At 46.0% G+C, this 13310-nt stretch overlaps 1 protein-coding gene across 2 annotated transcripts in view; it reads right to left on the bottom strand.

The window, feature by feature from the left end:
* Positions 1-13310, bottom strand: part of TSEN2 (tRNA splicing endonuclease subunit 2) — a 27783-nt gene that overhangs the window by 8368 nt on the left and 6105 nt on the right. The window contains exons 2-7 of one of the 2 annotated variants that reach the window (XM_068251793.1): positions 12805-13000; positions 10858-10948; positions 9033-9069; positions 6714-7200; positions 5378-5455; positions 5042-5092 (exon numbers count right to left, since the gene is read on the bottom strand). In XM_068251793.1, the coding sequence (XP_068107894.1) occupies positions 5042-5092; positions 5378-5455; positions 6714-7200; positions 9033-9069; positions 10858-10948; positions 12805-12990 (930 nt within the window). In that variant the 5' untranslated portion in view covers positions 12991-13000. The remainder of the gene's footprint in view (positions 1-5041; positions 5093-5377; positions 5456-6713; positions 7201-9032; positions 9070-10857; positions 10949-12804; positions 13001-13310) is intronic. The other variant, XM_068251794.1, reaches the window with a different exon arrangement.

Here is a 13310-nt window from a genome sequence, read left to right as displayed (position 1 = left end):
TCTGGGGCCCAGCCAGGGGGGATCCTGCCATGAAGCAAACTGGAGCACATGAAGGCAATTATCAGACACCGGACCAGAGCTGCAAGTTCTGAGGGGGATGTTTGCTGGTATAATATAGATTCTCAATGTCATTCAATAGTAGCACCAGCAAAGTACATAGACATTGCTGTCTCCCACACAGACCTAGTGACCCCGCCTTCTCATCATTATTCGCTTCAGTCTCCGCCCCCCCTCCTGCAGTGCCGAGACTGTTGGGAGAGGGAAGCTCTCCGCTTGTAACTGGTGTGTGCTGGCCTTTTTCACATTTATACAGTGGAGGAAATAATTATTTGACCCCTCACTGATTTTGTAAGTTTGTCCAATGACAAAGAAATGAAAAGTCTCAGAACAGTATCATTTCAATGGTAGGTTTATTTTAACAGTGGCAGATAGCACATCAAAAGGAAAAATCGAAAAAATAACCTTAAATAAAAGATAGCAACTGATTTGCATTTCATTGAGTGAAATAAGTTTTTGAACCCTCTAACAATAAAAGGCTTAATACTTAGTGGAAAAACCCTTGTTTGAGGTCAAAGTTTCTTGTAATTGATGACCAAGTTTGCACACATTTTAGGAGGAATGTTGGTCCACTCCTCTTTGCAGATCATCTCTAAATCCCTAAGGTTTCGAGGCTGTCTCTGTGCAACTCTGAGCTTGAGCTCCCTCCATAGGTTTTCTATTGGATTAAGGTCCGGACACTGACTAGGCCACTCCATGACCTTAATGTGCTTCTTCTTGAGCCACTCCTTTGTTGCCTTTGCTGTATGTTTTGGGTCATTGTCGTGCTGGAACACCCATCCAGGACCCATTTTCAGTTTCCTGGCAGAGGGAAGGAGGTACAGGATTTCACGATACATGGCTCCGTCCATTTTCCCGTTAATGCGATTAAGTTGTCCTGTGCCCTTAGCAGAAAAACACCCCCAAAGCAAAATGTTTCCACCCCCATGCTTGACGGTGGGGACGGTGTTTTGGGGATCATAGGCAGCATTTTTCTTCCTCCAAACACAGCGAGTTGAGTTAATGCCAAAGAGCTCTATTTTGGTCTCATCAGACCACAGCACCTTCTCCCAGTCACTCACAGAATCATTCAGGTGTTCATTGGCAAACTTCAGACGGGCCTGCACATGTGCCTTCTTGAGCAGGGGGACCTTGCGAGCCCTGCAGGATTTTAATCCATTGCGGTGTAATGTGTTTCCAATGGTTTTCTTGGTGACTGTGGTCCCTGCTAATTTGAGGTCATTCACTAACTCCTCCCGTGTAGTTCTAGGATGCTTTTTCACCTTTCTCAGAACCATTGACACCCCACGAGGTGAGATCTTGCGTGGAGCCCCAGAGCGAGGTCGATTGATGGTCATTTTGTGCTCCTTCCATTTTCGAACAATCGCACCAACAGTTGTCACCTTCTCTCCCAGCTTCTTGCTAATGGTTTTGTAGCCCATTCCAGCCTTGTGCAGGTCTACAATTTTGTCTCTGACATCCTTGGACAGCTCTTTGGTCTTTCCCATGTTGGAGAGTTTGGAGTCTGCTTGATTGATTGATTCTGTAGACAGGTGTCTTTTATACAGGTGACTAGTTAAGACAGGTATCCTTAATGAGGGTGACTAATTGAGTAGAAGTGTCTAACCACTCTGTGGGAGCCAGAACTCTTAATGGTTAGTAGGGGTTGTGACAATCCAGCCCCGCGATCCCGTCGAGATCTGCTCCCGTTAGCGTACGCAGGAAGTACGGGCGCAGATGGACAACGAGACCGGTTGCTGGATCGTCAGAGGTAAGAAAGAAAAGGGCGACAGAGCGTGCCAATCCCGTCTAATCTGCTCCCGTTAGCATACGCAGGAAGTACGGTGAACAGATTGACAATAAAGGTTGGTCGCGCAGCTGCCGACAATATGTAATGGGACAAACATCCACCAATCCCGTATTACTAGGCCACTGTTGCCATGCAGGTCTCATGCGCTAGAGACTGCTGGAGGCAAATTCACTGTGTGCGTAGTAAACGGTTAAGATTGGTTGGAGGTGCCCATACATGTACAATTTTGATTGTATATACAATCGGTACACTAAAAATATCGATTTCGCGCTGGAAATCGGGTAACTGCCACCACTCTCTCAAGTTCAGGGAGGAAAGAGACTCCCGCTATCATAATACGGTAGCCAGCCCAATCACGTTCAACACGCTCAAGTCACCGTTCGGGGAATAGTCACTTCCGACGGCTTAAAGACTGTGAGCAATGTGACGTTAAAGAAAGGTTACTGGGTCCCTATATGATGCAATCTCGAATTGTATTTACAATCGAGAAACTAACGTTATCGATTTCGCACAGGAAATCTGGAACTAGCTAATCCTAGAAGGAAGAAACGGTTATTTACAACCTAGCTAGCAAATCAACAATTTATAAGCAAATCATAAAACAATGCGGTAGTATGACTGACTCTTCAGAGGGCAGATTCGTTATAGCAGCAATCAGATGACCAGAACAGGCACAAGACTGAACGATAAAATCGTTAGTTTATTTCTAAACTACATACACACAGCTTATTTTAGAATAGATTGATTGGACAGAGAGAAGAGAGGAAGAGAAACAGAATGAACAGAATGTCTGATTATATACAGTTCAAATACCGTTATTGGTAGTCCATGCGGCAATCGCAAGTCTTTGGCGAAAGTCCCAAAATGGCGGTTGCCATGCGGCCAACAGGCCTTTGTTAGAATTTCCAAGATGGAGGTTGGCCCGTGTCCCTGCGGGCTGCCAGGATGTTACTAGGCATCAGATTGAAAGTAAAGGACCCAGACTTTTGGGTCATGTCAGTTTTGTTCCTCACTGTAGGTGGGAGGAGTTATGACACATACAAGTCCAGCCTTGTGCAATTTGAATAAGGCAGTGCCCCCTTAGGCAGGGAGAAGTTTGGGCCAATTCATATTTTGCCCGCTCTCGGCATGCCCGTGGGTAATATCAGGAAACCGAATAAATATTCATAGTCAGCACAAGTAGTTGAATCCGTTAATACCAAACACGAGGAGTCTGGATCGCTAATAGCACCGTCCCTCACTTTCACCTTACTGGCACTGGTTCTGAAAGCTCTAGAGGGCTGAAAATCTCTCAGGACCAGTGTCATGTGGAATCTAATAAATTCCGTGAATTTGAGGGGACTGCGATCTTGGGAACACCAGAAATATTACCAAATTGTGTCTATTTATTAAATACAGTTTCTACAGTTCTGTTGAATCCTTGGGTGCCGCCAGATGGCGTGATAAGGATCATTCCTGTCTCCTTTCAACTCAGGCCACAAGGCAGCTATCTTGGACTCATGCTGGGTCGGGGCCGATCAGGCTGGAGAAAGCTACCATTTATGAGCTTCTGTCAACTGATATCTACCCTTCACCTGATGGATGAGGTCATAAACACCTCAGGGGGTCCCCTGTGCTGGCCGAATCTTCCAACAGGAGGCTAATTTACTGGCCATGAAAAGATTTCTCCAGCCCTTTGGTGAAGGGAAAAAAAAAAGTGTATTTAAACCAAAAACTGTCTTAACCCCTGGCTCCCCTGATCTTCTTATAAACCAAGCCTTTCCCTCTGCTGTCACTGTTAATAGTGGCGACAGGGAATATTTTATAAGGCTCTAACTACTTTTTTAGGACGAATAAACGTTGATTCGTCACAGGGGTTCAAAAACTTATTTCACTCAATGAAATGCAAATCAGTTGCTGTCTTTTATTTAAGGTTATTTTTTCGATTTTTCCTTTTGATGTGCTATCTGCCACTGTTAAAATAAACCTACCATTGAAATGATACTGTTCTGAGACTTTTCATTTCTTTGTCATTAGACAAACTTACAAAATCAGTGAGGGGTCAAATAATTATTTCCTCCACTGTACATGAGATTCCACTAGTGTGTAAACTAGTTATGCTGGGAATACACCATAAGTTTTTTTTTCAGCAGATAGATTGTTCGATAGAGAATTTCTGACATGTCCGACCATTTTTCTGATGGATTTATCATAGAAGTAAATTGGAAATTGATAAGATAAGAAAATCGATCGGAAATAAGATTGGACTGAAAAGTCTTTTCATGTATTCCCAGCATTAGGTCCAGCTAAGGGAGAGCAGAGAAAGGTGAATATACTGTAGCCTGGTCTGCTCCTCCCTGCTGTCTGTTTACAGCTCTGAACTAAGCTGATAATAAGATCAGAGATAAAAAGGAATCGGGCAGGACAGGGAGACAGTGAGTAAGGGCCCTTTTCCACTAGCGCGTTTGCGCTAGCGGAATCGCAAAACCACAAACCGCTAGCGATTTTACAATCGCTACGGTTTGCTTTTTAACATAGGAATCGCGGTAGGTCATTTCCACTACCGCGATTCGTTTTTGCCGGGAACGCGAACGCGCGGCGGAGCGATAATTGCTGCGATTTTGCTATGCAGTGCATAGCATAGCAAAATCGCGGCCGCGAACGTCGGGGAATCGCCGGTTTTGCGATTCAGCAATCGCTAGCGTTCAGCGTGAACGCTAGCGATTGCTAGTGGAAAAGGGCCCTGAGGGATACTGGCTGTGTGGGATGCCTGCATATATATATGTAGTATGTGTGTTTGCATTTTGTGTGCTCTGTACAGTGTATACAGATGGCTGTGCTGTTTTTGGATCTGAGGGCTCACACTTATAATGCACATGCCAATGCCTTGCCCCTCAGGCATTTTGAGACTCTCCCTGAGCCTTCCTACTCTTGAAAATGAACTGATTTTCAATTGCAAACAGCCCAGAAACAGAAGAGGGGGGTGTCATCTGTAAAAATGCATCTTGTGATGTGGTAATGCGGAGAATAGAAATGCATGTTTATATCAAAGCTCCATACAGTATGTCCGTGCACATCAGAGCATGTGACATGCACCAAAGCTGACTGGGGACTCTCTCGGGGTACAGTCAGGGCACAGATACGGGGGGGGGGGGCAGGTACTTTATAAATAATAGAGCACAGAATTCCACAGCATAATATAAAGAAGATATTCACCTTCCTGTAGGAGACGGTCAGACACCCCAAGGCGTACACCAAGAAGAAGGCCTGAAGGAAGAGACAAAACATATAAATAAATTACTTGTTAGGATGACTGTCTGCATTAGGAACCCTGTGGAACAGCCGTGTATACATGCTAGCAGGCTGTGATATGGACTGTTATTGATCCTGCAATGTATGGAGCTGGGATGGAGGGCCTAGGAACCCTGCGGAACAGCGGTGTACACATGCTAGCAGGCTGTGACATGGATAATCATTGATCCTACAATGTATGGAGGGCTTGTCCTTATTCTCAGTACCAGCGGAGTGCCCCTGTAACATCAGAGAACTTACCTCCTCCCGGCTGAGCTGTAAGTACTCAAACAGCCTGAAAGGATTCCTCCGGCAAACCAGCTTCTGTCTCTTCTCTTCCTAAAAATACAAAAAACATCTGTAAAGTTCACACAAACAAATCCTTCTCTGTAAGGTGTAACTGAGATCGTTCATCTCTGGTCAGTTCTGTGATACATACAGCAGAACAAGGCGAGCAGGACTCACACCCAACAGCTGCCTGTAAATTAACCAGCTGCCAGATACATGATCAGCAGCTGCTGGAGGAAATCTGCCTCTGTGTCCCCCGGCCTGCCTGACTGCCCAACCCCAACCCATCCACCAGCTTCCCTGTCCCCTGCTGCCTGCTCATTGGACGACATCTCCACCTCACCAGGCTGCAACTTCAGTGGCCAATCAGCAGGCAGGTGACACAGGAAGCGACAGGAATCTTAAACAGGATGTAGTGGTGTCACATGACTGAATCACAAAAAACTAGATGGAACAGCATTGGTTTAGGAAATCTGCCCAGCCCCACACATATTTCTCTTAATGTTTATTTGATTGTATGAGAAATAGGAAGACCAGATGGTCACACAAAACAGATACAGCAGCCACTCTCAGACCTTTGAAATTAAGTTCTCCCTCAAAGCTCACCTTTTCTGACAAGCATAAGCTTAGGCCATTTCTCCTTTGAGGTCTGGCCTGGCTGTAGTCCTACTAGATAACCTAAACCACACTGCCTCTAGGAATGAGTATTGTATACTACACCACCTCTTGCCCCTTCCTCATTGCTTTATATTGTAAGCTCACAAGGGCAGAGTTCTCTCACCTTTTGTGCCGTGCAATTTGTTATTTTATTAATTATGTTACTTTTGTCACTGTCATTACCAATTCACACTCTTGTATTAGTGTCTATGGTTGATGTATCTCATAGTCTGTACTGTCATGCTTAGCTCCCAACTGTCCCTCTTTTGGACAGACTGTCCCTCTTTCCTCCTCATTTGTCCCTCTTTCAGGACTGATGTACGAATGTATGTAAATTCTACTAATTTTTTCTAATGAAAAAAATTGTTTAATTGACTCTAAACTTTCTTTAAAATTGATGTTTCTTATTTTCAAATGTCAATATGAAGGATAATGAACCAACCAGGATAGAGAGGACTAGAGTAGTCTGAATTATAAAAAAAAAACATTTTTCTAATGAAACCTTTATAGTATGTGTAACTAGGGGTGTGGCAGGGGCGTGGCTTAAGTGTCCCTCTTATCTAAAAAGTTGGGAGGTATGTAGTAATGTACTCTATTGTGCAGCGCCACAGAATATGTTGGTGCTTAATCTGCTGTACATCAATAATCATACCCTTACGTTTTTGTCCTGATCCTCCTCTTCACTGCTGCTGCCATCTTCCTCCTCCTCCACCAGGACGTACTCCTCTCCTCCCCCCAGGACTGCTCTTCCTGTGGAATCACTCTGCACAGTCTGTCTGTCTGGCTTACAGCCGCAGTGTAGTATGAGGTCATCGTGTCTATGACAACGCATGTTCTCCAGGGGTACTGTGTCCGCTGCTGGGCCGGTGTCCTGCATCTGCTGCTCCTCGGGGTACTTCGCTAGAGGATCGTAGGCGGGGTTCCCCTCTAATGTCCCCACCCCCTCCTCTGTGGGGTTAGCTGCCTCTCCTCTGTGAAGGTCCTCCTCAGCTTCACAGGCCACAGATTCTGAGGCCTCATCTTCATCCTCTGGGACGGCGACGGGGCCGGTATAATCTCCGAGCATCTTGTCAATAGAACTTGCATCCATTCCTTGTTCCTCCAACAGACTCCTGGCCCATTCCACGTGTCGCTGGTACCTGGGATCAGTTCACAAATATTCAGCCAAGTATAACTGAGCACAGATTCTGAGGGGATTTATGTCAGAGACTAAACAAGCAAACATCAATTACAGGACTTTATTTAGGCCACTTTTACATTGTAAGTGGGCATTACCCTGTTTTACCGCAACAGCAATACAAGTCAATGGGGCCTTTTATGCTGGGAATACACGGCTCGATTCTGCGCCTGATCGTTTTGCCAGCTCGAATCTCTTACCTTCCACTGTTTTTTTCAATTTACTTCAATGAGAAATCGAGCGGCAGGATGATCGACCGGTGATCGGACATGTCGGAAATTATCTATCGAGCCGTCTTATCAGCTCAGAATTGAGCCGTGTATTCCCAGCATAACACTTAACGCGTCGCACCGGAAGTGTTCATCCTGCCGCACAGCCTGCAGCACGTTACCACAAGCACCACGCCTAACGCACGCTGCTGGGGGTAATGGAAGTCAATGGGTAATGCAGTAAGTGTAAATGTAGGGGCGCGGTGCAACGCGGCGCACATGCAGGAAACCCAGCGACATACTCCCTTGTCCAGCAAGGAATACATCACTGGGCGGGGGCGGTACCATGAATATGACCCACTCACTGCACTCTGCCACCAGGAAATAGGTCACTGAGCGGGGCGGGCCTATGCATTTGACTGTCACCACACTCTGCCAGCAGGGAGTACGCCCACTAAGCGGGGGGCGGTACTATGAATATGACCCAGTCACTGCACTCTGCCAGCAGGGAGTAAGTCACTGAGCGGGGGCGGGCCTATGCATATGACCCTGTCACTGCACTCTACCAGCAGGGAATACGTCACTGAGCGGGGGCGGTACTATGCATATGACTGTCAGTGTACACTGCAACAGGGAGTACGTCACTGAGGGGCGGAGCTATGTATATGACCCTGTCAGCACACTCCACCGCAGGGCCATATTGTTGTCATTTGTTGCGTTGCGGTGTGATGAGGCAATAGCATGGCATCGCACCGCAATTAATCAGGTGTAAAACCATCTATACTGCGAATGGACATGCTGCAATTATGAGAAATATTTTCTTAACCTCGCTAGCGGTATTGACGGTTCTACACGTCAGTACAAAACATGCTGTGAACACTATTGACATCCATACACGTCAATACTCTACTTATTTAGTTATGTTAGTATTGGGCGTAGTGGATTATTATGGTTATTCTGGCCACTGTATACAGCATGATCGCGGTGCGTCGCATTAATAACCGCTCCACGTCGGGATGTGTCACGTGACTTTCTGCGGTACAGACGCTCGGTTCTCACGCTCCAATGACAGGCGGCTGGTATTTAGTTATGTTAGTATTGGGCGTAGCAGATTATTATTGTTATTCTGGCCACTGTATACAGCGTGATCGCGGTGCATCGCATTAATAACCGATCTGCATCGGGACGCAGCACGCGACTTTCTGCGGTACAGACGCTCGGTTCTCACGCTCCAATGACAGGCGGCTGGTATTTAGTTATGTTAGTATTGGGGGTAGTGGATTATTATTGTTATTCTGGACACTGTATACATAGGATTGCAGTGCGTCGCATTAATAACCGATCCGTGTCGGGATGCGTCACACGGCTTTCTGCGGTACAGACGCTCGGTTCTCATGCTCCAATGACAGGCAGCTGGTATTTAGTTATGTTAGTATTGGGCGTAGCAGATTAATATTGTTATTCTGGCCACTGTATACAGCGTGATCGCGGGGCGTCGCATTAATAACCGATCCGTGTCAGGATGCGGCACGTGACTTTCTGCGGTACAGACGGTCGGTTCTTGCGGTAGAGACTAAGTACTTACTTATTAGATGAGATGATCGCCAGGTTCATCTTCGCGGCTGTAAAGAAATAGCCTTGGTTTAGTACTTTATAATCAGTGATTTTAGTAAAACGCATTGCAGATCTATAACCCCTCTGAGGCTAGGATCACGGTGGGACGCTGCAATGCAATGTTAAAGTCGCAACTCAAAATTACAACACAACAAAAAAAGTTGCGACGCAGAGCCTGCGCTGTATACAGTGCCAGAGTAATGTGCAGCGGGGGCATTTTGGAGGACTAACCATTCCAAACAGCAGAGTCTTAACCTCCCTGGCGGTAAACCCGAGCTGAGCTCGGGCTATGCCGCGCAGGGGGAGATCTCAGCCCCTGGTGGGGCGATTTTTATTCTGTAAAGTGCTGTGCGCGCAGCCAGCACTTTGCTAGCCGCGCGCACAGCTTGATCGCCGCCGCTCTGCGGCGATCGGCCGCACGCAGCAGCGAAAGAGGGCCCCCCCCCCGCCAGAGCCCTGCGCTGCCCGGACCAATGAGTTCCGGGCAGCGCTATGGCCTGGATCGGGTGTGCCTGACGTCAGGACGTCGGCTGACGTCCATGACGTCATCCCGATCGTCGCCATGGCGACAGGAGAAGCCAAACAGGGGAACGCGTTATATACGCGTTCCCCTGTTTGCTATAGATGCCGGCGACGATCGCACTAGAGGGACACATGCGCCCTCTAGTGGTGTTTCATGTAGCTACCACTCTGGTAGCTTTACATGAAAAAAAAAAAAAATAAAAAAAAATAAAAATAAAAAAAATTTAAAAAAAAAAAGGATTTTTGCCAATTTGGCAAAAAAAATTAACCGCCAAGGAGGTTAATAATAAGGGGCCCTGGGCAAAAATGAACATGGTACGCCTCCCCCCCCCCTCCAATATAGCCGTATTAAGTGCTAAGACCCCCCCCTCAACACCTTCAAGATGGAAAACATGGAAACAATTATTTGTGTGGTGTTAGTTTAAGCAGACTATGATGGTCTATTGTTGTGACACTGAAAAAAAAAAAATGTATATAATGAATTGGTTGTGTAGTACGGATAATTACTAGAATATTAGTAGCAAAGAAAATATTCTCATTTTTATTTTCAGTTACAGTGTTTTTTACAACATTGCATCATTCTCTAATATTTGCAGTTTACACACTACTCAGCATTCTAAGTGATTTTACAGAGCAGGCCAGTGAACTATTGACCTGTCCTTAGTAGAAGAGAAAAAAAACAATACAGTGACTGACAGTTGAGATAAAAAGCTTCAGAAGACAGAGCTCTCTGCCACTTTGAAAGTCTGGAGCTTAATGGCTTTTTTGCATAGATAACTAGAGATTCTTAACTCTTCCTGTACTGTAAACGATATTAGACTTATGTCTCTGCTCTTTTTTTTTTTTTCAGCTGTACTACATATACAAAATCATAAAAAAAAAATGTTTTTCCTTCATTGTCTCTATGAAGATCAGATCTTATGACCAATTTGTGCAGAAATCCATATACCGTAATTCCAAAGTGTTCACATACATATCCAGATACAGTAGCAAGAAAAAGTATGTAATGGTCAGGTGGTGGCTCAGTACTATGGAAGCAGAGGGAGGAGGTGGATGATGGTCAGGTGGTGGCTCAGTACTATGGAAGCAGTTGCAACTCTATACTTTGTGCCCAAATTTCTGAGTCATGTGACCGACTTTTCCAAAGGAGATTTCTGTGGAATGGCCGCACCAAATATAAGATGTGTGTGAGTAATGGTGCCCCATTCACCTCTACTAACAATGGAAACAAATGTGTGGAAAGAGTGTTGGTGTACACAGCTGAGGATACTTACCCTTACTGCCCTTCCACCGGCTCCGCAGCTCAGCCTGGTCAATGTTATATTCAGGTCTGCTTCTAGACAGAATCCCCTTCCCGAAGAATCCCTGGAGAGAGGGACAGAGGCAGGTGAGATACCATGGTGTGACATCTGTGTACTTTACATCTATGATACCTGCGTGCCTTAATAAAGGGTGGCCCATCGAGGCCCCTGGAACAATCAGTTACAATGCGGATAACGGCACAAGAAATCTGCTGTGCTGAAGATATCTGGATATGATGGAGGTGAATTACACATCCTGTTCCCACTTCACCCACAACATTACATTTCTTTACTTTTCATCATATCTGTCTAATCCGAGGCTGGACAAATGACTACGCAGATCAGGAGTCAGTCTGGCCAGTCCAGAAGCAGAGGGGAGATTGTAGCTGCCGCTTCATAGACAAGACTGACTGAACACCCCAAAGTTATGCAGCGGCAGTAATTTGTAATAAGACCTGTCTCCGGGCATTAGCCAGGCTATGATCCATGAGAGTGGACTTGTGGAACACCAACCATCAAATCCAGTAATTTCTAATAGGCCTAATCTCTGGGCATGGCCAGGCTATGATCCATGAGAGTGGACTTGTGGAACGCCAACCATCAAATCCAGTAATTTGTAATAGGCCTAATCTCTGGGCATGGCCAGGCTATGATCCATGAGAGTGGACTTGTGGAACACCAACCATCAAATCCAGTAATTTGTAATAGGCCTAATCTCTGGGCATGGCCAGGCTATGATCCATGAGAGTGGACTTGTGGAACACCAACCATCAAATCCAGTAATTTGTAATAGGCCTAATCTCCGGGCATGGCCAGGCTATGATCCATGAGGCCTGGAACCCACTGAAAAACGCAAACGCAAAACGCAACCGCTAGCGTTTTGTCTGAGCGGTTTGCAAGCGGATTCATGCACGTTTTGGGTTGTGTTTTGCAACATTGTATTTTTTTCCCCAGCGGTTGCGTAGCGTTTTGCGTTTTTATCCTGATTGGTCCTGTGAATTATTTTTAATTTTGTTACAGTGTGCTGAACCGCAAAACGCTAGCAAAACCGCTCAGTTTAGGTTTTGCTGAGCGTTTCCGCTAGCGGTTCAATACTTTACATTGAAGCGCTAACGCTCCCAAAATGCTGCAGGTCCTGCGTTTGCGTTTCTGAGAAACGCAAACGCTCCTGTGGAAGTTGCCCCATCCATTAACATTAGCCCAGCGTTTTGGCAAACTGCTAGCGTATCGCAGTGCTGCCAAAACGCTGCCAAAAGCGCTCCTGTGGGTTCCAGCCCTGAGAGTGGACTTGTGGAACGCAAACCATCAAATCCAGTAATTTGTAATAGGCCTAATCTCTGGGCATGGCCAGGCTAAGATCCATGAGAGTGGATGTGTGGAATGCAAACTATCAAATCCAATAATGAAAGATATATTGTAGTTCTATATAGTAATAGGCCCCGTCTCCAGTTATGGGCCAGGCTATGATCCATGAGAGCGGAATGCAAACTATCAAATCCAATAATGAAAACAAATATTGTAGTTCTGTATGGTGCAGCAATAGGTTAGAACCACCTGGGCTTTTATTGTTGTCCTGTGTCCCATTCTGTGAAATACTCTTCACTTCCTGTCCAAACAGGAAGTAGACAACTCACCCAAACAGTGACAGAGACATAAGCAGGCAGGAGCATACATCCAGTCCCCACTACCTGTAAGCAATAAGCTAAGCACTGCCCTATTAGGAGACTGGAAGGAGCATCTATGTGTTGCCTTCTATTTCACTGAACCCCCTAAGTCATGTTCCTGGAAAGAGAGCGTTGGCATGACCCAGCTCAGCAGAAATAGGCCGTGTCCTATACTGAAGCTCTCCAGAGAGCTGGATGAACCACACGAGTGTTCTCCTCTTCCTGCATTTATAGCGACCTCACTGTGCAGGATTACCTTCCCATACAGAAGTTCTATCTCCTCCAGATTCCTCACAATGACAGAATGATGGACCATCTCGGCCTGGCAGACTCTGAACTCCTTCACACAGCTGTCATGAGACATAGGGATGGGAAACGGAGATTCATAGGACTCGTACACCCGCCTCTTCCTCCGAGGAGCGTGGAACACCGCCTGTGACATTGTGCACCACCTGCTGACACACAGGGAAGAAGGTTTCATTACAGAACAATCCATAAACCATCCGTCACATAAATATGCCTTCAGCAAAGAGATGGGAGCTGGTCTTGTTTAGTGGACACAGCAGGAAACCTCCTAGGGAAATTGTGATAACGTGATTGGGTGGACAGCGCCCTCTCCAACTGCTAGATAGGTTGTAGTAATACTAAGCTCACAACCAATCACTACCCTTCGAGCTGTAGAGGGTGCTGTGATTGGAGAACTGTTCCCTAGGAGGTTTCCTCTATAGTAGACTAACGCCAAGAGATATGCCAACTGCAATA

This window comes from Hyperolius riggenbachi, chromosome 9, assembly GCF_040937935.1.
Source record: "Hyperolius riggenbachi isolate aHypRig1 chromosome 9, aHypRig1.pri, whole genome shotgun sequence".
Lineage (NCBI taxonomy): Eukaryota > Metazoa > Chordata > Amphibia > Anura > Hyperoliidae > Hyperolius > Hyperolius riggenbachi.
Note: the sequence above shows the minus strand (reverse complement) of the source record. Positions and strands in the feature narration are given on the sequence as shown.